The sequence below is a fragment of the Neurospora crassa genome, linkage group IV (assembly GCF_000182925.2).
Source record: "Neurospora crassa OR74A linkage group IV, whole genome shotgun sequence".
Taxonomy (NCBI): Eukaryota; Fungi; Ascomycota; class Sordariomycetes; order Sordariales; family Sordariaceae; genus Neurospora; species Neurospora crassa.
Genome location: NC_026504.1, coordinates 2,795,906 through 2,818,105, shown reverse-complemented (window position 1 = coordinate 2,818,105; position 22,200 = coordinate 2,795,906). Strand labels below are relative to the sequence as shown.

Sequence of the window (22,200 nt, the reverse complement as noted above, 5' to 3'; positions counted from 1 at the left end):
CTCTCCCCCCCCCCCCCCCCCCGGGACCTTTATCAACAGAAAGAACCAGCCATGTCTATGAGAAATAACCAATTGGCTTAGTAATCAAATAGCCAATAAAATAGTTCTTTATCTTGATTCTTGCTCGTGAACTTTGTTCGATTCCTATCTGTGATCAACTTTTTGTAACTATTCCGACCTCCCAAATTCAAATTTCGGCCTTCACCCTAGTAGTTTTAAGAACTGACATAAGGCCACTAAGTATCAAAGACCACTAAAGTATAGTTGGTTATACCCTATACTTTTGGCTTTTAGGCGCTTGGAAGACAATCAATGTTTGGAAAACAATTCTTATTTTCTTTGACATAGATTGTCTCCTAGGCAAGGCTTGTTATAACTCAGGGTTTCCCGCTTCGGTAATTCGCAGCACTACTAGGTAATCACGAAAATGAGGAGCAAAAAGGCCAATATCTGCTTATTGCCCACACCAAATCCCTCACCTACCCGAGCTGGTACCCTAAGCAAAACACTTGTCCCAATCTCCACCCCTCCTAGCAAACTCCATACTCTCTACAAATTTATCCAACTTACACCTCCCCAACTCATCGGCCTCACATCCATTTAGTTTAACCACTCTATCGTTAACCAAGATCCTCACCAACTCCTTGTCCTGTTCCTCCTCGCTCTGAACCATCTCTCCACTCCCATCCCCATCACAAATCATCTTTTCAAAATACACCCTCGCCGCAAATGGCACCACCCAACCAACCTTGAACAAGCCCTCCCTCTCTTTCAAATTTGCCGGATCATCGCCAGTCTCCCCGTACTCTCTCGGTATGGTCGTATTATCCATCATCTTCTCCGCATCCACCCCCTCAAAGATTCTCAAAGCAGTCAAGATCCCCATCATATCATTATCATGACTGAAATCCGCAAACACCGTCCTGTTCCTACTCAGCGGAAACGTGTCCTCGTTCCCGTCCAGCGTGGAATTGGTGGTCGTGTTATCCACCACCGGGGAAACCGTGAGGCGAGCCAAAAGCTCGTTCACGTACCCCACCCCCTGCGTGGCAGCCAGAGAATTACCCGGGCCGTAGCCGTAGAACTTGCCGAGGGACTGGAGGTAGTCGTACACGGTAAAGTCTTGAGCGGTAAAAAGGGAGCAAAAGGGGGAGAGCTTGCTTCCCCCCGAGGGAGAGGACGAGGTGGTGAGAGAGGAGGAGGGCGGGTAAGCGACGGTGTCAAAGGGGCAGAGATCCATGAGCGAGAGCACGTCCGTGTCGGAAAGAGTGACGCCTTTGAAACCCTGCGCATTCAACCGCGCGGTGATGGGCGGGAAGTTGGCAGCTATAAAGGTCGCCTGGGCCGCATCGCCGGTGGTGGAGTCCTCAAAGGCGCGGCAGAGACCGTGGTGCATGGTGTTGTTGGCCGTGGGCGATTCGGAGATGATGACCATCTCCTGGCGGGGAAGCGGGAGGGAGGAAGGGGGTGGGTTCTTGTCGGCAAGGAGGGCAGAGTAGAACCCAGTGGTGAAGTTCTCAGCTGAGGCAATGACGCGCTCCTGCCCCGAGGCACGGATAAAGGGGAGGGATTCTGGGTCAGTGTAGTCCCGGATGAGGGAAGCGTAGCGTTGGTAGAATTTGATGCCCGAGTTGACCATCTCTTGCTCGCCAAAGGCAGTGAGGTGGTCGACGCCGAGGACATAGTTGTAGTCTTTGATGAACTCGAAGTCGGGGGCGTACCAGGTGGCGGAGGTTTTGATCTTGGTGAGAACGGCGGAGATGGCGGCGGCTTTTCCGGGAGTTGGGAAGCGAGCGCCGTGGCGAGAAAGAACTTGGGCAAAGGTGAGGCGGCAACCCTCGGGAACGGAGGGGGAGATTTCCGACGGGACGGAGAAGAAGGGCGAGTATTGACCCCATGTGTGGGTTGTCTCTGAGTTACATTGGTAACCAAGCTCTGGGCTGTCGCATGATGCTGGATTTGGGGATAGTACTCGTCTGATGAGTTTGTTAGTCTCTTTAACGTGAACATGGAGTAGGTAAGAAGCAGAACGGAGCTCACAGAGAAGCAGCAGCCAGGTAGCTAAACAAGGGAACCATCAAGAGGAACATGATGAGTTTGACAAAGATCTTGTTAGGATCTCCCCATACCAACCGATACAGCAAGCCCCTCTTTTTATTCTGTTGTTGGAGTTGGCTTTCCTCGTCCAAGTCTTCAGCTGTTGACTCGCCGGGAAGCAGCTGAGTCTGACTCTCTGAATCATCGCCATCGCGACCGAGTGGTGAGTATTTATGCTGCGAGCCTCCTCCCATCCCAAAGAGGGATGTGGAGGCAGAGGAGGCTCTGGTTGTTCCTTTGGTGGCCGGGTCCATGTTGCGTTAGGCGCAACTGCGAAGCAATTCCCCTCCGGTTCTTCGCTTCTTCTTCCACCTCTTACGCGTCACTCCTTCACGTGTGTTCGCAGATACTACTCTGCGCGGACTCGTTCTCCTCAACCGTGCGTTTTACCGGAAGGTGACGATGTAAATGGGGATATGTAGGATACCCTTGCGGGTACCTTGATGGCCAGACAGGCGGATTGGGTCAATGCCGAAGTTGTTGTATCTCCAGGTTGTAAGTCTAGTTATGCGTAGGGGTCTTTGTTGATGCGTTTCATGATATATCAGTGCGATATACTGTCGGTTCTTGATGGTTCCTTTATGTAGGCCCATGGTTTCCCGTCGTGAACGGAACCGAGTTGGAGGACCCTGCTGTGTCACGTCACAGTCGCCATCAGTCGACGCCTTGAACATTAACTAGGTCGACCCAGTACAGACAACAACAAAGTCAAATCATCCAAGTAACAAAGAATAGGCGAGAAATACTGTACGAACTGAAGAAATGAAGTCGGGTCTCATTACATATGTATGTATGTAAAGCTGTCCGCGACCCTGCAACCAACCAACACGTGCAGTGTGCTTCATGTCATGGTTGGTTCGTTGGATGGGTTTGGTTGGGTCCTGTCAAACTGCCGAGCTCTTGTGTGTTTCACTGGATGCGCACGGACCAATGCAATGAATCAGGGGTCGGGCAGAACTGAGACCTTCGACCTGCAAGGGAAAGACAGAAAATGAGGACGGTAGTTGTGAAGCAATCGGGCGGTTCGTTGCGGTGCCGAGTCCGCCAAGACTGACTGAGTGGAAGTCGGGGGAAGAGCCGGCGCCAAACAACAAGCCAAGCCGTAATGATTCCACCGGCTCCTTTTTAGCTTGTGACGGAGCATTACTTTACATACGACGTTCCCCATGCGGAGCGGGCCCGCAGTCCGACTGCAGGAGGTCCCGATTCCTTCGAGATCCGTTTGCCAAGCGATCCAGTGCCTTCAGACAGGCATTAGCCGGACGTCGGGCCCGTTGCATGTTTCGATGAGGTAAAAGGTCAAGCAGTGAGGAATCGGAGCTAGACAGCTTCACATATCTGTCACTTGTCACCTTATCCTGTAGCTACATCCCAATATGCATGTACGTACCCAAGAGCTTCCCCAGTGCTCCTACATAAATCATCGATATCGTGAGCTCGTGTCGCCTTGTATGTCCATCCGTTTTGACTATACACGCAAAACACTGCCTGCTAAGTCGTCTTTCCTATCTACACCCATTTTATGGTGAATATTCTCATATCATAACGTCATCATTGTATTCAAGGCGCACATCCTGAACAGCCCGCCCGAATTACCCTCCTCTACCAAACATCAGGCCCAAACCTTCCCCCCTCCGGCACCGCCTGATACGCACAAGCCTGCCAATCACATCCTTGTTTATACACTTCCGTCCCCCACCAACTAAACCCTTTGACCACCCCGGGATAGATGAACCCGAAAAACACCACCACAATACCAAACGCCAGGCCCGAATCCAGCGCGGCGCTGAGCGTCATTGTGTACTTGGCCCACCACGCTCGCGCCCGGTTCTTTATCACGTAGTTGAACACGTAGCAAACGAGAGCCCACACGGAAAAGTTCAAGCCTGTTGCTGGCGGGATCCAGCCCAACGACCCAAAGAGAACGGGAAGGTTGAGTTTCCGCACAATACTATCCTTCCTCTTGCGTGCGTACAGCCACAGCGGAATGGGTAGGACGGCTCCGACTGCGAACGCCCAAACGAGCGGTCGGTAGGTTGCCCCGGGGCCGAAGAACTCGCTAGGGCCAACGACGCCCCATAGAATTGACCCATTGAAGTGCACACGGGCAATGGGGCACGTGAACCCGTTGAGGGCCTCTGGAGTGCAAAGGCCGGGGACGTTCTTGAACATCCAGTTGAGGACGCCGATCTGCGTGAGCGAGGAGACGATGGTCGCTACCATCTGAACTGAGAAGAGGATCCGGGGTGGTATCTTCATGTAGTGGCCTAGTTTGAGATCGGCAGCGAACTTGATGCCCTGCGCCGAGGAGATGTATCCGTAAGTCACAAAGACCATGTTCGCGACGGGTCGGCCGGGAAAGACGGCGCCAGCAACGAGCTGGCAGATCAGGTAAATGCTGCTGTGCTGGTTGGTGACTGCCATGATGATGCCGATAGGGATGAAGAGGATGCTGCAGATTCCGAGAGCGAGGAGCAAGCCGTACCAAGGCAGGTGAACTGGGTAGCTATGGACAGGGTTAGATCGATATGTACCATGTGCGCGGGGAATCCCGACCTACTATTCAACGACAAAGATACCGATAGCCAGCATTAATATGCAAGTGATGAGATACCACGACATGGGTGCATCCTTGTACCTCCTCATCAGCCGGTTATGTACGTCTTCCCTATTCATAATATTCTCCGTGCTCGAATTAGACCTAGTAAAGCTTGATCTTGAGCTCAACCGACTCCAAGTCCGACTGAGCCCCTCGGTCGACACTGCAACCGGCTCATACGAGCCCTTGGGCTCGGCACCATGCATCTCGCCCAGGGTTTGCTTCCACTGAGCCCAAATGTCTCTGCCGTGCCAACATATGGTATGTGTAAGTAGAGAGGCCAGGCCGGCAAATTGAACGGCATAGCCGAGGACATAGGTGATGGGGAGGAAGACTCTGCTATACTTCGAATAGGCTTCGCGATCGAAAACAAAATCCTCCGTAAGGATCCTGCTGACATCATATACCTGGCCTGTGTTGTCGAAAACGGCTGCTGATAATATCGGCATATATGAGGAGTAAAGCCAGTTGCTGTAGTATGCGATAGGGGCAATAATCCACATGACCACGACAAGACCGCCAACCACGTTCATGGCTGCCCAAAATGGTGTTAGAAGAGGCGATCCGATATAGGCAATCTGGGCCCAGTCAAATGTCATGGGAAATAATCCCAAGCCAGACACGACACCAAAGAGATTGGCAACAACAACATTCTTGGGAGCAAACCAGGTGATGACGTTGAAATAGCTCAATGCGGGGAACAAAAGGCCGGGTACAAAGTAGAAGAGAAAGCCAGCGAGGAACACGACCATGAAGAACTTCCATCTAGTCATCTTCCACCCATTCGCCACGTGGTTCTCCTGCTTGTGAATGGTAGTAAACATGGCGGCCGACATGAGCGTACCGGGCCATATCATGCCGCTTGGCCGGACAAGGAATCCCCGTGTGAGCCCGGCGAAGGTGTAGCCCATAATTTGAGTAGAGAGGGTGAGGAGAATCTGGTAGAGTATCGGGGCATCCTGCTTGTAAAACTGGGTTTGCTCAACGATAACATCCGTCGCAAAGGCAAAGCCGAAGGAGACATTGCTGCTGACATAGACGCAACTATGTTCCTTCTCGTTCCAGCGACCCTGAGCGAGCCATAGTCGCAGCTGGTCGAGCTTGCTTCTTTTTTCCCAGGGAACAAAAACACGTGGTTGCTCATCGGTCGGGTGGTCAACCGGGATATTGGCACTATCTGTCCGACATCCATCAACATACTCTTCTGGGGGGTCGTCCGCTCGTTTGAGGAAGAAGTCCCACATGAGACCAAGGGGATGGGTTGATAGGAGTGCGATGACAGGCGTGATGGCAACACTGGGGTATCTCAACGAGAAGAACAAGTTGGTGGAAGATCCGATAATAGAAAATAGCACGGCCAAGGTCCACATTCGTGGAGTGTTGATGGAAAGTGTCGTATTGTCAGTGGGCGCAACTGAAGCCCGTACTTGTGCGTAGGGAGAGTTGTCGGCCGGGTCCTCCTCAGTTTCATCGAACTCGTTCAACTCATCGATATGGTCCAGCAAAGACTCTCCTTCGAGCGGTACCTCGGCTTCAAAACGACCCTCGATTCCTCGCATTGTCATTGAGCCACCCCATTCGCCAGATTTCTGCAGCGACAAGGAAAGTCGCTCGGACGATCTTCCCACAGATCCATCGCAGCTGTCCCCCGTCGAGCTCCTGCCGGTTGGATCATGACCTGTTCGAAACCGAGCACTGCTTTCGGAGCGGGACTCGGCGCGAGCGGATGGTTCGCCCCCTTCGGATTGGGGAGCACTGGTCGCCCGGGCTGGCGCGGAGGTTATGGCTCCGTAGGAGGGACTGTCTCGCCCCGGCGCTACGGAGAGAAGGGAAGGTTGTCTTGTGGTCATGAATTCTTCAGATACGGGCTCGCTTGGTGTGCTATCGTTGTCGCTATCTGCGTTGTCGCCACCCGTCTCCTCGTGTAAGTGAAGTTGCTGGAGTAGTCCATGGGCATTGCCAGGTAAGGTCTGGACGGGCTCGTCCCGCCCAGGCAACGTATTAACGCGATCCCGATCTTGTGTCGAGCCAATGAGTGAGACTTCAAAGTCTTGTGAAGAGTGCGACGAGGTTGGCGTCGGCTGCCCTCGAGTGGTGGTTGACGAATTGGTGCCGGCCGGCAGTACAGCTTGATGTAGCAGTTCACGAAGCGGGAAGCTTGGATGATGATCAGAATCATCCAAGAAGAAAGGTATGTCGGGTGAAGGACTCCTATCTCGGTCAGGCGTCATACGGAATCTGTTTTCCTGCCCGCCTGGGGCAAGATGCAAGCGACGAGTCAATGGGAACCAAGGACGAGGAACCTTTCACAAATCCGATACCCGGGCGGGGGTCCGCACAAGTCCAATCCCTGTTGCGCCCAGTTGCCCTGATGGAGCCTGCCACGGAGTTGGGCTTCGACTGGACGTTTCGTTCCGCTATTACTTGGAGACTTGTTGTATTTCGCGCCCGCGGTGTTTCCAGTTGAGCGAGGGTCAACGATGGACGGCTAGGCGAAGGGAAGCAGTGGGATCGCGACAACGGGAGAAGAGACCAAGACTAGCGTACTCTATTTCTGGTCGAAACAGAAAACACCTAACAAACAGAAGAGCGAGTACCTGTGTATTACGGGGACTAGAACATGATTAGAAGAGTGCTACAGCGCGGAATGACGAGTCATGGTCATTGCCAATTCGATTTGCAATGGATCGACAGCCTCGATGAGGGGATACAGTGTTGGCGTCAAGGTTGCGTTTTCCATTTCTGTATGGTTGATGAACAAATATCTGCGCGTGGTCGCTTCCCCGCCATTACCATAGATGACGGGACATAGAAGATATATGGAAAGTTAGGTACCTATGTAATTGTAACCCCAATTTGTAGCAGGGAAGTTGCGGGATGGAAGCGGACATTGATGGGATGACGCGCTAAAGTACAGCGCATCTGCACGCCAGCGGCAGGCTGAAACCGAGTGGACGGGAATTTCTAGGCACCCTGCCGGCCTGCCGGCCTGCCGTCATCGCCCACAGGGGCATCCAGCTGGAAATTCTACCGTATTTGATTGTGCCCGCTTGAAGTCGATCGATAAGATAAGATGTGAACCTACGCAGTAGAGGTACCTCTCGGCTACCTTCGACTCACACTCGAGCAGCTCTTGGCCGAAACTGAAGCGTCACCGCAGCTCCGCGCTTACTCGCTCCAATTACTACTATCAAGCCGAAGCTTTCTCTTGGGTACATCTGTAGTCACAAGAGAATGTCTGGAATGGTTGAGGACACATCCGCAATGGCTTCTCTCAACGCCGCGAAACAGCAGATTCGCTCTGCTATGAAGAACAAGCTCGGCGCACTCTCTCACGAGGCCGTCAAGTCACAGAGTAAGACAACTCCATAGACCGCGATGGTACTGCCAGCGCAGACTAAATCCGCAATTGCAGGTTCTGTGGTCTTCAACACTCTGAGGAACTTCAAGCCCTACGTAGACGCCAAACGGGTCAGCGTGTTCCTGTCCATGCCCACGGGCGAGATCCAGACCGATGGCATCGTCAGGCACGCTCTAGAGTCCGGCAAGGAGGTTTTCATCCCGTATCTTCACAAGAACCCTCTGGCCTCGCCCAACCTCCCAGCCCGCGTCATGGACATGGTCCGCCTCAGAGATCTTCACGACTATGAGTCCCTCAAGCCAGACAGATGGGGCATTCCCAGCATCGACCCGGCCACGGTCCATGAGCGGCAGAGGGTGTTTGGAGGTCCCGACGCCCACCACTCCGACCAAACCCTGCTTGACTTGATCCTCATGCCCGGCGTGGCCTTCGACATTGACCCGGAAGCTGGGGCCATCAGACGGCTCGGACACGGCAAAGGCTTCTACGACTACTTCATCAACCGGCACAACCAAAAGTCTGTCGAGCTGGGGAAGCAGGAAACCCCTGTATTGCTTTATGGCTTAGCGCTGTCTGAGCAGTTTCTATCCTCTCCATCCGAGGGGTCGGTACCTGTTGGTCGCCACGATCAACCTCTGGACGGCCTGATACTCGGAAATGGCGAGATTAAGAGCCCTCCTGCACCCAAATAGTTCCATGACCTGATATCCATCCCGTACTGCCTTCCTTTGATCAAATACATATAGTCGACATTCCTGTGCGCCTCGGCCAATCGCTTTTCCCTGGTATCTCTTTCGTAGATTCGGTGTCGTTTGTTGTGTAGAAGGCCACGCACCACATCTTTGTGGGCCGTCTATGTACAGCTTTAGATCTGCTGGCTCGTCGCTCGATGTAGGTCCCAGCGTAAATTGCATCGTCGATTACCGCTTCTCCTTCAGGTTTGGAGCTCTTCACCCGGAGTAGCTCTGGATGAGCGAGACATTGTCGCCCTTCAGGAGGATTTGCTGCGACCCAGTTAGCCACCCTTTCCACTGCCACAACAACATCGACGTCCAGCCCTAAACATATTCTTACCCCAAGCTCCCTCCTCTCCTCCGTCTCGTTTGTCTTGGAGACCAGCTTGACCTCAATCGCATTGTCGATCTGTGGAAATGGGGTTAGGTCTCGTAGTGCTAGTGGGACATGCGCCGCTACTCACCACCAGGTTCATGAACTCGTCGAAGCCCTGTAAGACGGAATTGTCAGCACCTATGTTTGCTCTTCGGGGAGGTCACGATGGAGAATCCTACACGAATGGTGCCGATGATGCGAATGTGAAGCTGCTCGTACAGCCAGATTTGGACGGTCGAGTGTTGTTGCAAAAGACGGAAGAGGAAGTTGATGGGAGGAAGAAGAACACGGCGGTTGCCGCCACCACCTCTGCCGGTCATGTTGAGAATAAAAGTTTGTTGTGGTTTGGTCGTTTGGCCGGTGTTTAGGACAGAAGTTTGATGGTGATGTGGAGGCTGAACAAGTAAGTCGCAATCAAGTTGTGGATGGTCGTTGTTGGTCGGCTGGGCTTGGCTTGCAGTTGTTCCCAGACGCGTTCTCTCTACGGCCGGGACGTGACTTCAATGAATTTCCCCCGAATGTCGAATTGCCTGCCTGTCTGTCTCTGGCGTGTGGAGCTCTTGTTTTCACAAGCACCTCCCGCCGGGGACGGGACGGGAGCTGCTCAGCTGGTCTGTGCACTTAGTTACATGCTGCTGGGCCCACAGCGTCGTGTCATAACCTCTTGGCATTCAGCTCAATTCACTTTTTCCGAGCTGCTTGGGTTCTCAAGCCACAGAATCTTCAGTTTGGGGTAGCATGAGCCCCTCCCGCTTGTCCCACTTATGGCGGTGCAGGATGTGCTTCCACTTTCTTTGACCCGCTTGCCCGCCGCCGTTTACTCCACTCGCGGTCGGTCGGTGTCAGGCAGCCTGACGTTCTTCGATTGTTGGCGGGATGTTTTTCAATCGTCGTTTCTTTGGACGCTCAAGAGCAAATCGTCGCCGGCAACCTCCAACTTGCAGCAATCCTGTCACCACGGCGGCACCGTACAATACCTCCCAGTCCTTTATTCTTGCAACCTCTCTGGAGCTTCATATACCCCGTGCGCATCGCAGCTCCTCGCCTTTACAACAACATATCCTGAAAGCTTCCATCGCGTCGCAAGACCGATAAGTCGGACAACACTCCTGTCGAATAGGAGGGGCTGATCCATCCACTTTGCGACCTGCGATACCCCAGCGATAGCTTCCACTTGCAACACCGCATCGCAACACTTGCCATCACAACACTTGTATTCGAGCTAAATCACATCATACACAATCCGAAGCTGCCCAACATGGCTTCCAACGGCGCCACAGACGGCTTCACCACCCCAAATGTCCTGCAGGCCATGCTGACGATGCGGAGTGGTGACTCCGGTTCCAAGAAGGCCGCCATGGACTACCTGCAAAAGTTTCAGAAGTCGGTCAGTTGGGCTTTCAGCTCCTTCGACGCCAACACACCTATGGTTCGCATGTGACTAACCCGCATTTCTCAATCGACCGTAGAACGAGGCCTGGACTACCACAATATCGATCTTGCAGGGCTCTCCCGAAGCCGAGGCGCAACTCTTCGCAGCAACGACACTGAAGGGCAAGGTACTTACAGATACCCATTGGATCACGACGATACCGCTACGCTTGTATGTCGCGCACCGCTGACATTCACGATTCTCAGATTACCTACGACCTCGCAACGCAAATTCCCGAAAGTGAACATGCTGCTCTTCGCAACCAGATCCTAGTCCTCCTCAAGAAGTTCGCCAGTGGCCCCAAGCCCGTCCGAGTCCAACTATGCGTGTGTCTGGCCATCCTAGCCATCCAGATGCAGTCCTGGAAGGATGTATTGCAGACCGTCGTCAGCGCCCTCGGAGATGATGTATCCAGCCACGCCTGCATCTTGGACTTCCTACGAGTACTTCCCGAAGAGGTCACGGAAGGCCGCAAAATCACCTTGTCTGTATGTGGATCGATATGTCGCGGCTCGCCTTTGCCTCCAGTTCGACCAGCCACGTTGGTGGCACCAGCCTGGATCAGAGTCTAATTTGGGATCATAACAGGAAGAAGAGCTCATCCAAAGAACATCAGAACTGCTTGCCGACAACGCGAATGAGGTTGTCGGACTCCTCATCAACTATGCTCAGTCTTCCCGTACGTATCACACTCAAATCACAGCTATACCATGTTTGACTAACAAAGGCTCCAGCTGCTGCTGCCACAAACCCCCAACTGTTCGAGTGCATTACCTCATGGCTTCGCGAGGTTCCGGTTACCGTGGTGGTGAACTCGCCTCTTCTCGACGCTGTTATCAATGGGCTTTCCGACGACAGGTCCTTGCAGGCGGCTGCCGAATGCCTTGGCATCATTTGCAGAGAAACCAGAGACGTGGACGATAACCTCGAAACTATTCAGGCGCTCCTCCCCAAGGTCCTTCAGCTAAGGCCGCGCATCCAAGCGCTGGCCGATGAGGAGGATATCGAAGGGTTCAAGGCCATCACCCGAGTGTTCGCTGATGCCGGTGACTCCTGGGTCTTGCTTTGTGCGCGCGAGCCGCAACATTTCCGCCCGTTGGTCGATGCTCTGCTGGAGTGCTGTGCTAGGGATAAGGAAAGAGATGCCATTCATTACACATTCAACTTTTGGTATGAGTTGAAGCAATACCTCACCTTGGAGCACTACATCGCGGCCAGGGTACAACTCTTGGATGTCTACTCTAAGCTCGTCGACGTTCTTCTCAAGCAGCTCGAGTACCCCGAATCCGACGACCCCAACGAGTTTGATCTTTTCGACGGAGATCGCGAACAGGAAGAAAAGTTCCGCGAGTTCCGTCATCATATGGGCGACACCATGAAAGATGCCTGCCAGGTGATGGGTACTACGGAATGTCTTACAAAGGTTCACGAGGCTATTAAGATTTGGAGGGAGAAGTTTGGCGGCCAGGCGACAGAGTCAGCAGTGCCGCATTGGCAGTCGCTTGAGGCGCCGCTCTTTGCCCTGCGAGCTCTGGGTCGCCTGGTGGACAAGGAAGAAAACATTGTCCTGCCGGAGATCATGCCTCTGTTGGTCCAAATTCCCATCAACAACGAGAAGTTGCGGTTCGCAGCCATCATGGTGTTTGGTCGTTATACAGAATGGACGTCGGCCCACCCCGACTACCTTCAACCCCAGCTCTCCTACGTTTTGGCGTCTTTCCAGACTTCCTCTCAGGAGATTCTGCGCGCTGCTGCCCAGTCGTTCAAGTACTTCTGCGTCGACTGCAAGCATCTGTTGGGTCCCCAGGCCATCGAGCTGCAAGGCTTCTACAACTCCATCCTCGATACGCTCAGCGACCATAGCAAGGAAGATCTGACCGAGGGTGTAGCGACTGTCATTAGTGTGCAAAAGACTGAGGATATATATAGCCTTCTCAAGCTTTATTGCGATCCTCTAGTCCAGCGCTTAATGACCAAGGCCAATAACGCTACCGATGATACCTCTAAATTGGAGCTTGCTGGTAAGTTCAAATGTCTCGGACTACATTTGTACACATGAATTGACTAATGCTTTCCTAGATCACATCAACCTCCTTACCCAATATGTCCAGAACGTCGTGCCATACTGGCCTAGTAACTCGGATAACCCGGCTGTTCGGTACTGGCAAGAAGTGTTCCCTATCCTCGCCACCATCCTGGACAACTTTATCGACTTCGTCCCGATTTGCGAGCGGATTTGCAGATGCTGGCGTTTCATGGTCATCTCTTACAGGACAGCCATTACGCCTTTACTCGGGCCATTGGCCAACAAGCTGGCAGAGGGCTTTGCGAAGTCTAAGCAGGGTTGTTTCTTGTGGGCGTCGAGCGCTATTCTGCGCGAGTTCTCAGAAGACCGAGAACACGTCGAAGATGGCATCGTGGATAGCATTTATGGCTTCTTCGAGGCGCAAGCGACCAATGTCCTCCGCATGATGAGTGACATTGCTCCCATCGATCTGCCCGACGTGATTGAAGACTTTTACCGTCTTCTCATCGATGCCCTTCTTTATTACCCTCAGAGATTGATTCCGTCTCCCCTCTTCACCCCCATCTTCCAAGCTGCCATCTCGGCCTTGTCTCTGGAGAAGCAGGAGCCCGTTTCGGCTGCGCTTCACTATATCCGCGACCTTCTCACCTACGGCGGTGACAACCCCGCCTCATCGAGTCAGCAGTTCGGTGCAGTCGGCGCACAGCTTCGTGAGCACGTCAGGCAGCTCCTGCTCAGCCAGGGTGAGGCGCTCATCAAGCAGACCTTGGCGGGCATGATGATCACATTCCCTCGCGACTGCTTTAGTGACGGTAGTGGTGTTCTGCTGGGCATGTTCGAGCTTCTCCCCGCTGAGACGTCCGCCTGGGTTGACCGCACAATCAGGATGTTGCCAGCCGGTACTATCACGGATGCTGAAGCCAACAAGCTCATGGCCAAGATCAACGAGAAGCTGCAGGGAGGCGATCGTTCGAACTTGAGACATGTCAGGACTCTACTGCAAGACTTCACAAACACGTACCGCCGGAGGTATATCGCGCCCAGAGATGGACTCGGAATGTTGACGGCAGCAAGATTTCACTTTGAGGGTTAAGCTGCTGGACTATGGCGTTGTTCGGATTATGGAGATTTGGGGGTTGGATGTAGGACATCGAATAATTGCTCGCTTGGGGGAGCAGAGAGGAGGTGGAAAGAGGTAAAATATTCGGATTTTGAGATACCGGACGATGAAATGGTACGCTGGATGTGAAGGATATGTGGGATTTTCGACCAGGAATGGTTTACGACAAAATAATTAAATGGAATGAAGGTTCGACACGATGAATGGATTTGATGGTTTCAGATACAAAATGTCGCCATGGACGATGAATCACAACCCACAACGAGACGACGACTATGATAAGATGAAAGATGGATAAGATGATAACCGCCCCACGGAATCAAGTTACTCCAACTTGAATTAGCGAAAAAAAGATGGGATCAGATTTGGCGACAACAGTGACACCAGCGCAATTTCAACACGTTCAGCCGCAGAATAATTTGGGAAGACATCACAATTTAGACACTGGGTGAGTTGCTGACAATGGTATGTATGATACGGGAAATAGTCGACAGGCAGTTCGGGTTGCGTGCTACATAGGAAGCAGGCGCGACGAGGTTAGATTTCCGATTAGAGGGCATGCGCATGTCCAACCAGCGATGAAATCGGATCGGAGGCAGGGCATCAAAAGGGATAATGTGGCTGGTATTTAAGAAGAGGGGGATGTCGGTGCTTCAATTCCTGGTGCAGTAAGATGTAGTTACTTCTATTAACCATCATGTCTAGCTGTTATATAGTAAATATGTGTTCAATGTGAATCACCAATTGACCAAATCCCATGGTTCGGTGATATCTGGAAACACGTAGACTCTCGTTTATGGACTGCAGCTGAGCCTCAACAGAAACTTTCTTAGAACGGATACAATTTCCATATCCACTCGGAAACGTCGGGAATCTGGTCATGACAGTTGCACAACCGGGAATTCGCACCTCATACAACCACACCGTATCTAAATACCGGCACTTTCCGTTCTGCATTGCCTCATCAACGCTTCAGTTGCTTTGTTACCAAGTCACTGTTCACCATCTATCTCTCTCACCGGCCTTCGACCCAGCCCCGTCCGCAAAGAAAGTGAACGGCCCGATCAGACAACAGCCCACGTGGTGTCATGATGCTTCTTTGTACCAGGCACGAGGGTAAAAAATTCCTAATGATGTTATTATCTTGCGACTTTTGACCACGACCTTTGTGAACAAATCGTCCCGTATCCGCGAACCTGGACCTGGACCTGGACCTGGACCTTGAAATGGTGCGTGCAGATTACTTGATGCTCACGGGATGTCCGTTCGTTCCAATGACCTTGTCCATGACCATCACGTCTTCAAGTACACTTTTCAAAATAATCTCGTGAAAGTGTGGTCATCACAGCTGGCTTGATGTTCTCTGCTTCGCCGATATTCTTTCTCGGTGAGCAATGAGGCTCATCGAATAGTGAACACCATGCAGAATGTAACAAATCCAGATACATCTCTCTCTTTTTAGGCACCTTCTTTCTTCTTCCCCCCGCCCTTCTCTTCCCTTCGCTCATCCTGAACTCCCCACTCCGCCCTTGCCTCTGTCGGTTGATTCTTGTAACCAGGACCACCCAAGTATATGTCCTCAGGGTTCAAGGGCCTAAGGGCGTAATAGTACGCACACGAAATGGACAAAAAAGATTTCGGTTGGTGTTACCGGACTAGGTAAGGCGCAGAAACACACTTCGCTCCTTGTCTGACTTGTCGGATTGACTGACTTGACTGAGGACTCCGACTTGAAATCTTGAAGTGTTGTTTGGTTGCCTGTGTTCAGCTACGGTCGGAACAGACGGGAGGTACCTTGCTTCTGTTATCACCTAATTCGCACAAAGTTTTCCCTCTGAAGAGGAAGTAAGTTGCGGCGTGGGTTGAAAGGAAATTCCCGGGCAGAATAGGGTTTGATTACATTGTGTAAAATGTATGCAAATGTTAACTGCAAGTCAAAGTGATTGCATCAATGTTACCATGTGAAGAAGGGATGTATGCTGTAAGCATGCAAGTGGAAGTTCTTGTATCTGAGCATGCCTAGTACCTTACCTTACTACTGTAGGCACAGCAGTATGTAGATCATTAGGAAAACTGTCGTGCACGCTGCACACTGCCAGATGCAGCACCCACTACCAGGTGCAGGACTTGGTAGTAATTGTGCTTAGGGCTACCACTGTGGAAATGGCAGGTACATTGCATGAAGAATGCATCTACATGGTAGTTCTCTTATTTGAGAAAGAAAAGGGTTTTGTTTTGGCAGGTTTTTGGCTTCCTGTCATGAACAAACACGCCGCGGCTTGGTTCCGGTCAACTTCGGCTTGTCCCCCCGCTTCGAGCTGGGTTTGAAGAATCGCCCTCTCTAGGTAGGCAAAGAATGAACTGAAGCCCCGCTTGTCACAAGACATGATGCCCAGGTTTCCAATTGCAGAAGCCTCAAAAGCACAAACATGAAATCGGCTGATTCTGACTGATAGCCGTGGAGTTCCCGTGGCTAGCCCGAGACCAAACTAGTGAGCCAAGATTTCGCAAAATGGGATAGCAAGACGAAGTTCAAGGGGTCCTGGAGCTGAGCTAGAACGAATCTGATGGCGAGACAGAACCGAGAAATTCAGCATTCGGCTCGTGCTCCAGGAGTCAAAAGGGCCGGCGTTATTGTCTTGTTTTGGCTCCTCAACGCCTGTGGTGTTGTGTCCAGGTTATCGCGACCTCGCGGGAGATGAAAGGCAGTGGGGCTTTTGCTCAGATATCTGGGGAACACTAAGCTGTGTCGGGTTAGGGTTGAGCCAGGGCATGAGTCTGGAGGAGTGGGGTAGGTACATATGTATCCCCGCTTGACGGGAGCCCCCCGGATCGACTCGAGTCCACTGTGTCCAGTCTCAGGGCAGTGAACTTTGGGGACCGCTGCTACCTTTAGCTACGCTGCGGGGGAAGTGGGACGACTCTGGGGGTCTGGACCGACTCAAGTCTCATCCCACACTTCCCACTCTCGGCTGGCTGTTCACTCTCCAGAACTCGCCAACTTTCTCTTCCAATCCCTTTGCAAGCGAAGTGAGCCGGCTCAACGGCACCGCATTTGTTACTGTGTGGTTCGCTTCTTGCCGGAACAGGATCACAAAATTCACAACTCCAAGTAACGCAGTATCTCCCTCGCCTTACTTTGGTAATCGGTTGAAACGTCGACGGCATGTCTGACAGTCAACAGTTTCCTGCTGGGACTGGAAAGCTGCTTGTGGCTCAGGTGCACACTCACAGGGCCCTAAGCGTAAGGAGGAGGAGACCAGCAGAGAGGGCCGACGAGAATGGCATGTTGAACAATAGCCGACAACAAAGCGCAACGACGGCATCGACGCGGGCGGTCTACAATTCATGTACTGTGGCGCTTTCTTTGTGCATCTTTTCTTTCTCCCTTTTTTCTCGACGGCCACGTCTCTTTTATGTCTCAGAACCGAAGGATCTCACGATCGACTTGATTGACTGACGGAACTGAGATCTGCCCTGGATTTCTCCATGATAGCCTTCAAGCTCACAACCCGTTTCGTCTTTCCCGCGACCGCCGTTCACGAAATTACCCATGTTATTCGGCAGAAGGACAGAGAAAGAAGCGTGTGTCTGCCCAGGGTCGGTGGTAGGTAGGAGAAGTTACCTAGACACGGTTGGTATAGGTGTCTGTCTGTTCTATCGTTCTACCATGATGGCCAATCTGGCGAGGCACAAAATGTTCCGTTTTGAGCTCATGTTTGATTGCCGTGTGACGTGCGGCGACACTGACTGTGTTAGGAGCATACTGTCGGTCGGTGACACCATCTTCCATGATCTCACTGCTAAGTCCCCTTGGAAGTACAGTGTTTCGCCGGTTCAGCCGTTGCCCTAGCTGCGGAACGGTGCCGGTGTTTGCTCCGCCAGAGGTCTCATTTTGGTGTTCGACCCGCGGCGGTACGGCAGAGTTGTCATCATATACATATATCTTATTACATCACTTTATTCATCGGCCGAATCTCTTTCAAGTGGATGGGATAAGGCTGCCTGAACAGTCGAAACACTCACCGTACCGTAGGTTTCCAGCCGCCTCCAGGTATTTTGGCTCTGGGATTTGTGCACGATATCCCAATAGCTTGGTATAGGCAGTTGCCAAGTTCAAGAGGAGTTCTCAAATCAGCATCATACATGCACATTGATCATGATATCACGAGCACATCAACGTCCCTTTCTTAACGCACACTTGGCGGCAAGCAAAACACGGATGGCCCAATCTTTCACTGCTGAAGCACACCCTCCAGAGTATATACCCTCCATACGGCATCGTGTCGATCACCAGGCTGAGGATACGACCCTGCCGACCTTGGACCTCGACCAGATCATCCAGATGCGGGAACAGGGCTCGCAGGGAGATTCACACATCACCCGTCATGCCCTTTCTCCCCGCTGGTCACCGTTGCACCCGGCTTCTTCGTTCGGTTGATCTGCTCGGTGGCTTCTTGGTTCACTTGCACTGTCAATCGCCCATGTTCTGCCTTGTCAGTCATATTACAGTATTCAGCTCCATCATCTCCCGGAACTCCCAGTCTCGCCTCCGCAGCCAAGAGATACCAGTCGAAATGACACCCGCATGTTCCACTATCCACGTTCTGATTCACTATTGTTAGTCATTCTCAAAACTCTCCAGTGACATGGCAAGCATGAATCAAAGAGACGCGGTTCGTCTTGGCAACCAGCCACAAGAGACGAGAAGTCACGCTTTCGTCCAGATATCGGCTTTGCCTTCCAGCACAAGCAAAGTCTGGCTTCGCCCCCCTTTTGCCATGTAAGCTGCAGGACTGGGATGGCCTATGTACTTAGCCTCTCTACTATCCTCTCTCTCTCTCTCTCTCTCACTCTGTGTGTGCGCGAGTTGCGCTTGGAGCAGCCAATGTAGGTATTTCCAACAAGAAACATACCATTCAGGGGTGAGAACTCCTCAAGCAGTCAGCCTCCCCGAACCGATATCCGAATTGCACAAGCGCTACCCGCGAATCATCCGCTGAAACCTGTCTCCGGGAGTGCTAACGGTTTATCCCATTTAAACTACTGGCTCTGAGACATTTCCAGGAGCCCCAAGTGGGCAAAGGGCGACGCTGCGAGAAATGACCCGCTGCGTACTTAAGGGCCTGCGTGTATGCAGGCGAGGAACATGGCGTTGTGCTACAGCTGTCGACCTGTCAGGGGTAGCCTAGGATTATCTAACTTGTCTTGGAAAGGAAAAAAAAAAAAAAAAAAGAAAGCAAAAGATGGCCCCAATCCTATGTGGCGTAGCTCGCATAAGCCAACAGTGCGTAACAAAATGAAGTCCAGGCTTCGTTCGGCATTCGAGGGACGCTTGTTCGTCTGTTTCCGGGGTCTTTGGATGTCTTAAATTCTTGGTCTGCCAAATTGTCCTGAGCATGACCACAATTTCCGGACCCTCTCAGTCCCTCTCCATTGTCGTTTGGCCGCCTCTCCTACTCTTTCGCGATCTGAGTGCTTCTCTTTCCATTTCCCTTTCTTTGTTACACACGCTCTTGGAAGTTTGCCAAGTGGTGTGCTCACTGCCCAGTCACTTTCTACTGCTTTTGCGTCGGAGAACGGACAGGCGTGAGCTTTGATTATATCCCATGCTCGGCATTTTATCGCCTAGTACCCCTACCGGACACTTTCCCACACCCCCCAACCGTGTTCTCACCCTTCCCTTCCCCGTTCGCTTTCGTCTTTTGTAGTTCCTTTCAGGTTTAGTGCACGGCAGACTCCATGACCCTTAGCCCCAGTTCTGTTTGTCTTACACAGTATAGTCGATCCCCATGTATCGGTTCCCGCTTTACTCTTGCCGTGGGATTCAACAGAAATTTCTATAACACATCCCGCACACCATACACACGCCTCGAGCTCCCTTCTGGGGACTTTTTTCTCCCTTCTGTCTGGTTCTTGTCCTTCTTGCGTGTGTGATATACGAACCCTTCGGATGTTTAGAATCCATTCCTGGTCCAACAGATAAACGTCGACATAGATATTCCGAAAACCGCATAGACGACCTGATACGGCTTTGGGTGCGCGAAGTCTTCTCTATAAGAGGATCACCAACTCGGTTCGGGCTTTGACTGGGAAAGGAATTGAAGGAGGATGGTCAGCGCCTTACTCCCCTTTGAGGGGCCGGCGGATCTTTCGAGGATAGAGGCCCCGGTTACCTTGAAGGCTTACCTTATCTGCGCTTTTGCAGCATGTGGTGGACTATGTAAGTCTGAACCTCATGTGCTTGTTGCTCAAGGACAATACTAACTTTCATGGGCGACATTTCTAGTCTTTGGCTATGATACGGGTTGGATCAACGGCGTGCTAGGCATGCCTTACTTTATCACCCTTTACACGGGTTACTCGTACGACTACGACAGGAAACAGCCCATCGGTATCGACCCCGTCAACTTTGGCTTACCCTCGTCAACCAAATCTCTCATGACCTCGATTCTCTCCTGCGGCACCTTCTTCGGCGCCCTCATCGCCGGTGACATTGCCGACTTCATCGGCCGTCGGCTGACCATCATCATCGGCTGTCTCATCTTCTGCGTCGGCTGCGTTCTCCAGATTGCCTCGACTAATCAGACGGTTCTCTTCGTGTTTGGTCGACTCATTGCGGGCTTGGGCGTTGGCTTCATCTCAACCGTCATTATATTGTACATGTCCGAGATCGCCCCCAGAAAGGTTCGTGGCGCGCTGGTGTCGGCGTACCAGTTCTGCATCACCGTGGGAATTCTGCTCGCCAACTGCGTTGTGTATTCCACGCAGGATAGAAACGATACGGGCTCGTATAGGATTCCGATTGGTGTGCAGTTTTTGTGGGCATTGATTTTGGGAACCGGGTTGTTCATTTTGCGTAAGTTGCGCGGTGCTTTGGAAGTTTTGTCTGGAAGCTCGATATACTGACACTCTTTCCCCTTCTTTTTTTTTTCCAATTAGCCGAGTCACCACGTTACCATGTTATGAAGGGTCAGCTTCAATCAGCCGCCAAATCTCTGGCTTATGTTCGTGGACAGCCGATTGAGTCCGAGTACATCAAGGACGAGCTGGCTGAGATTGTGGCGAACCATGAGTATGAGATGCAGGTCGTTCCGCAAACGTCGTATATCGGATCGTGGGTCGCTTGTTTCCACGGCTCGCTGCGCAAGGGTAACAGCAATATTCGTCGTATCATTCTGGGTTGTGGATTGCAAATGTGGCAGCAACTCACTGGTAAGTTTTCTTTCGGTTTCTCTATAAACCATTCTCTCTGGCCTCCAGGGATCATGGGGGATGAATAATTTCTAGATGTCATGTTGACACAAACTAACCCTTCGTTTCTTCCCAGGAATCAACTTCATCTTCTATTTCGGCACCACCTTCTTCCAACAACTCGGCACCATCTCCAACCCCTTCTTCATCTCCCTCATCACCACCCTCGTCAACGTGCTCTCCACCCCCATCTCTTTCGTCGCCGTCGAGTACCTCGGCCGCCGCTTCCTGCTCATCTACGGTGCCATGGGCATGATAATCATGCAATACATCGTCGCCATAGTCGGCGTCACGGCCGGGCGCATCGACGCCAACGACCCCGCCGCCGTCCGCGGCATGATCGCCTGCATCTGCATCAACATTTTCTTCTTCGCCACCACATGGGGCCCCACAGGGTGGGTTGTCATCGGCGAGTGTTTCCCTTTACCGATCCGCTCGCGCGGCGTGGGCATTTCTACGGCCTGTAACTGGTTCTGGAACTGCATCATCGCCGTCGTGGCTCCCTACATGGTCGGTAACTCAAAGGGTTCAGCAAACCTGGGTCCCAGGATCTTCTTCATCTGGGGAAGCCTGTGTATCTTTTCCATGCTGTTTGCGTATTTCTTGGTCCCCGAAATGAAGGGACTCACGCTGGAGCAGATCGATAAGATGATGGAGGAGGTCAGTCCGAGGAAGAGTAAGAAGTGGATGCCCAAGACCACGTATGTGGCAGAGCTGGCGAGGAGAGACGCCGAGAAGAGTAGGCAGCAGTGGAGGGATGTTCATGCCGCGACGAATACGACGGGAGGATTGGAGAGTGGTATGATGGGGGGCGGGTACCAAGAGGCGAACGAGATGGGAGCCATTGATCCCTATGGGCATGGTCCTACACATGGTGTCCATGGGGGTAGTGGGGGTTATGGAAACAGTATGGGAAGGGATCCATATGAAAGTCCAAATACTGTCAGGTATTGATGGGACCTTCTTTTTGTTTATTTTCTTCACTTTCCCTTTGTTCACCGCGGTCTGTTTGGTTTATGGGATATCCACTCTCTTTTGTTGATGGGATTGTCGATCGGGATCAAGAAGACGAGTTAAGGAATAGGATGAGAGGAGATCATTATAAGGGGGATGTCCTTTTATGAGGTTGACGGCGTTTACGTTTAATGAAGCAGTGTTAGTTCGAGATACCAACTACTAAGATTTTACCCCTTAAAATGCC

At 52.1% G+C, this 22,200-nt stretch overlaps 6 protein-coding genes across 6 annotated transcripts; 3 read left to right on the top strand and 3 right to left on the bottom strand.

Moving 5' to 3' along the window:
• Positions 1-128: 128 nt before the first annotated feature.
• On the bottom strand, positions 129-2,960 carry pht-1 (phytase-1). Its single transcript, XM_957292.3, has 2 exons — positions 2,041-2,960; positions 129-1,976 (listed from the first exon to the last, which is right to left on the bottom strand). The coding sequence occupies exons 1-2, from the start codon at positions 2,349-2,351 to the stop codon at positions 497-499; spliced, it is 1,791 nt and encodes a 596-aa protein (XP_962385.3). The 5' UTR covers positions 2,352-2,960; the 3' UTR covers positions 129-496.
• Positions 2,961-3,418: 458 nt separating this feature from the next.
• On the bottom strand, positions 3,419-6,979 carry NCU06352 (oligopeptide transporter 4). Its single transcript, XM_957293.2, has 2 exons — positions 4,658-6,979; positions 3,419-4,603 (listed from the first exon to the last, which is right to left on the bottom strand). Exons 1-2 carry the CDS (start codon positions 6,925-6,927, stop codon positions 3,700-3,702), a joined length of 3,174 nt encoding a protein of 1,057 aa, XP_962386.2. The 5' UTR covers positions 6,928-6,979; the 3' UTR covers positions 3,419-3,699.
• Positions 6,980-7,745: 766 nt separating this feature from the next.
• NCU06353 (hypothetical protein) lies at positions 7,746-8,835 on the top strand. The gene is made up of 2 exons (XM_957294.2): positions 7,746-8,051; positions 8,112-8,835. Exons 1-2 carry the CDS (start codon positions 7,931-7,933, stop codon positions 8,747-8,749), a joined length of 759 nt encoding a protein of 252 aa, XP_962387.2. The 5' UTR covers positions 7,746-7,930; the 3' UTR covers positions 8,750-8,835.
• On the bottom strand, positions 8,579-9,656 carry NCU06354 (small nuclear ribonucleoprotein E). The gene is made up of 4 exons (XM_957295.2): positions 9,347-9,656; positions 9,256-9,282; positions 9,132-9,200; positions 8,579-9,061 (listed from the first exon to the last, which is right to left on the bottom strand). Exons 1-4 carry the CDS (start codon positions 9,485-9,487, stop codon positions 9,008-9,010), a joined length of 291 nt encoding a protein of 96 aa, XP_962388.1. The 5' UTR covers positions 9,488-9,656; the 3' UTR covers positions 8,579-9,007.
• A 354-nt stretch (positions 9,657-10,010) lies between these two features.
• Positions 10,011-14,497, top strand: NCU06355 (karyopherin). Its single transcript, XM_957296.3, has 6 exons — positions 10,011-10,554; positions 10,637-10,726; positions 10,806-11,087; positions 11,188-11,278; positions 11,334-12,620; positions 12,679-14,497. Exons 1-6 carry the CDS (start codon positions 10,426-10,428, stop codon positions 13,716-13,718), a joined length of 2,919 nt encoding a protein of 972 aa, XP_962389.1. The 5' UTR covers positions 10,011-10,425; the 3' UTR covers positions 13,719-14,497.
• Positions 14,498-19,166: 4,669 nt separating this feature from the next.
• On the top strand, positions 19,167-22,192 carry NCU06358 (high affinity glucose transporter RGT2). Its single transcript, XM_957299.2, has 4 exons — positions 19,167-19,968; positions 20,035-20,604; positions 20,688-20,960; positions 21,076-22,192. Exons 1-4 carry the CDS (start codon positions 19,857-19,859, stop codon positions 21,951-21,953), a joined length of 1,833 nt encoding a protein of 610 aa, XP_962392.2. The 5' UTR covers positions 19,167-19,856; the 3' UTR covers positions 21,954-22,192.
• Positions 22,193-22,200: the final 8 nt, after the last annotated feature.

What these genes read in the sequence shown, in the direction of transcription:
- NCU06353 (XM_957294.2), top strand. Translation starts at nt 7,931, where the DNA reads ATGTCTGGAATGGTTGAGGACACATCCGCAATGGCTTCTCTCAACGCC. An exon ending in CGAGGCCGTCAAGTCACAGA is followed by an intron (nt 8,052 to 8,111) that starts GTAAGACAACTC and finishes CCGCAATTGCAG; the next exon opens with GTTCTGTGGTCTTCAACACT.
- NCU06354 (XM_957295.2), bottom strand. Translation starts at nt 9,487, where the DNA reads ATGACCGGCAGAGGTGGTGGCGGCAACCGCCGTGTTCTTCTTCCTCCC. An exon ending in GCATCATCGGCACCATTCGT is followed by an intron (nt 9,283 to 9,346) that starts GTAGGATTCTCC and finishes TCCGTCTTACAG; the next exon opens with GGCTTCGACGAGTTCATGAA. An exon ending in AGGAGAGGAGGGAGCTTGGG is followed by an intron (nt 9,062 to 9,131) that starts GTAAGAATATGT and finishes ACTGGGTCGCAG; the next exon opens with CAAATCCTCCTGAAGGGCGA.
- NCU06355 (XM_957296.3), top strand. Translation starts at nt 10,426, where the DNA reads ATGGCTTCCAACGGCGCCACAGACGGCTTCACCACCCCAAATGTCCTG. An exon ending in CAACGACACTGAAGGGCAAG is followed by an intron (nt 10,727 to 10,805) that starts GTACTTACAGAT and finishes CACGATTCTCAG; the next exon opens with ATTACCTACGACCTCGCAAC. An exon ending in CTCTAAATTGGAGCTTGCTG is followed by an intron (nt 12,621 to 12,678) that starts GTAAGTTCAAAT and finishes ATGCTTTCCTAG; the next exon opens with ATCACATCAACCTCCTTACC.
- NCU06352 (XM_957293.2), bottom strand. Translation starts at nt 6,927, where the DNA reads ATGACGCCTGACCGAGATAGGAGTCCTTCACCCGACATACCTTTCTTC. An exon ending in GGTATCTTTGTCGTTGAATA is followed by an intron (nt 4,604 to 4,657) that starts GTAGGTCGGGAT and finishes CCCTGTCCATAG; the next exon opens with CTACCCAGTTCACCTGCCTT.
- NCU06358 (XM_957299.2), top strand. Translation starts at nt 19,857, where the DNA reads ATGGTCAGCGCCTTACTCCCCTTTGAGGGGCCGGCGGATCTTTCGAGG. An exon ending in AACCGGGTTGTTCATTTTGC is followed by an intron (nt 20,605 to 20,687) that starts GTAAGTTGCGCG and finishes TTTTCCAATTAG; the next exon opens with CCGAGTCACCACGTTACCAT. An exon ending in AATGTGGCAGCAACTCACTG is followed by an intron (nt 20,961 to 21,075) that starts GTAAGTTTTCTT and finishes GTTTCTTCCCAG; the next exon opens with GAATCAACTTCATCTTCTAT.
- pht-1 (XM_957292.3), bottom strand. Translation starts at nt 2,351, where the DNA reads ATGGACCCGGCCACCAAAGGAACAACCAGAGCCTCCTCTGCCTCCACA. An exon ending in TACCTGGCTGCTGCTTCTCT is followed by an intron (nt 1,977 to 2,040) that starts GTGAGCTCCGTT and finishes CAAACTCATCAG; the next exon opens with ACGAGTACTATCCCCAAATC.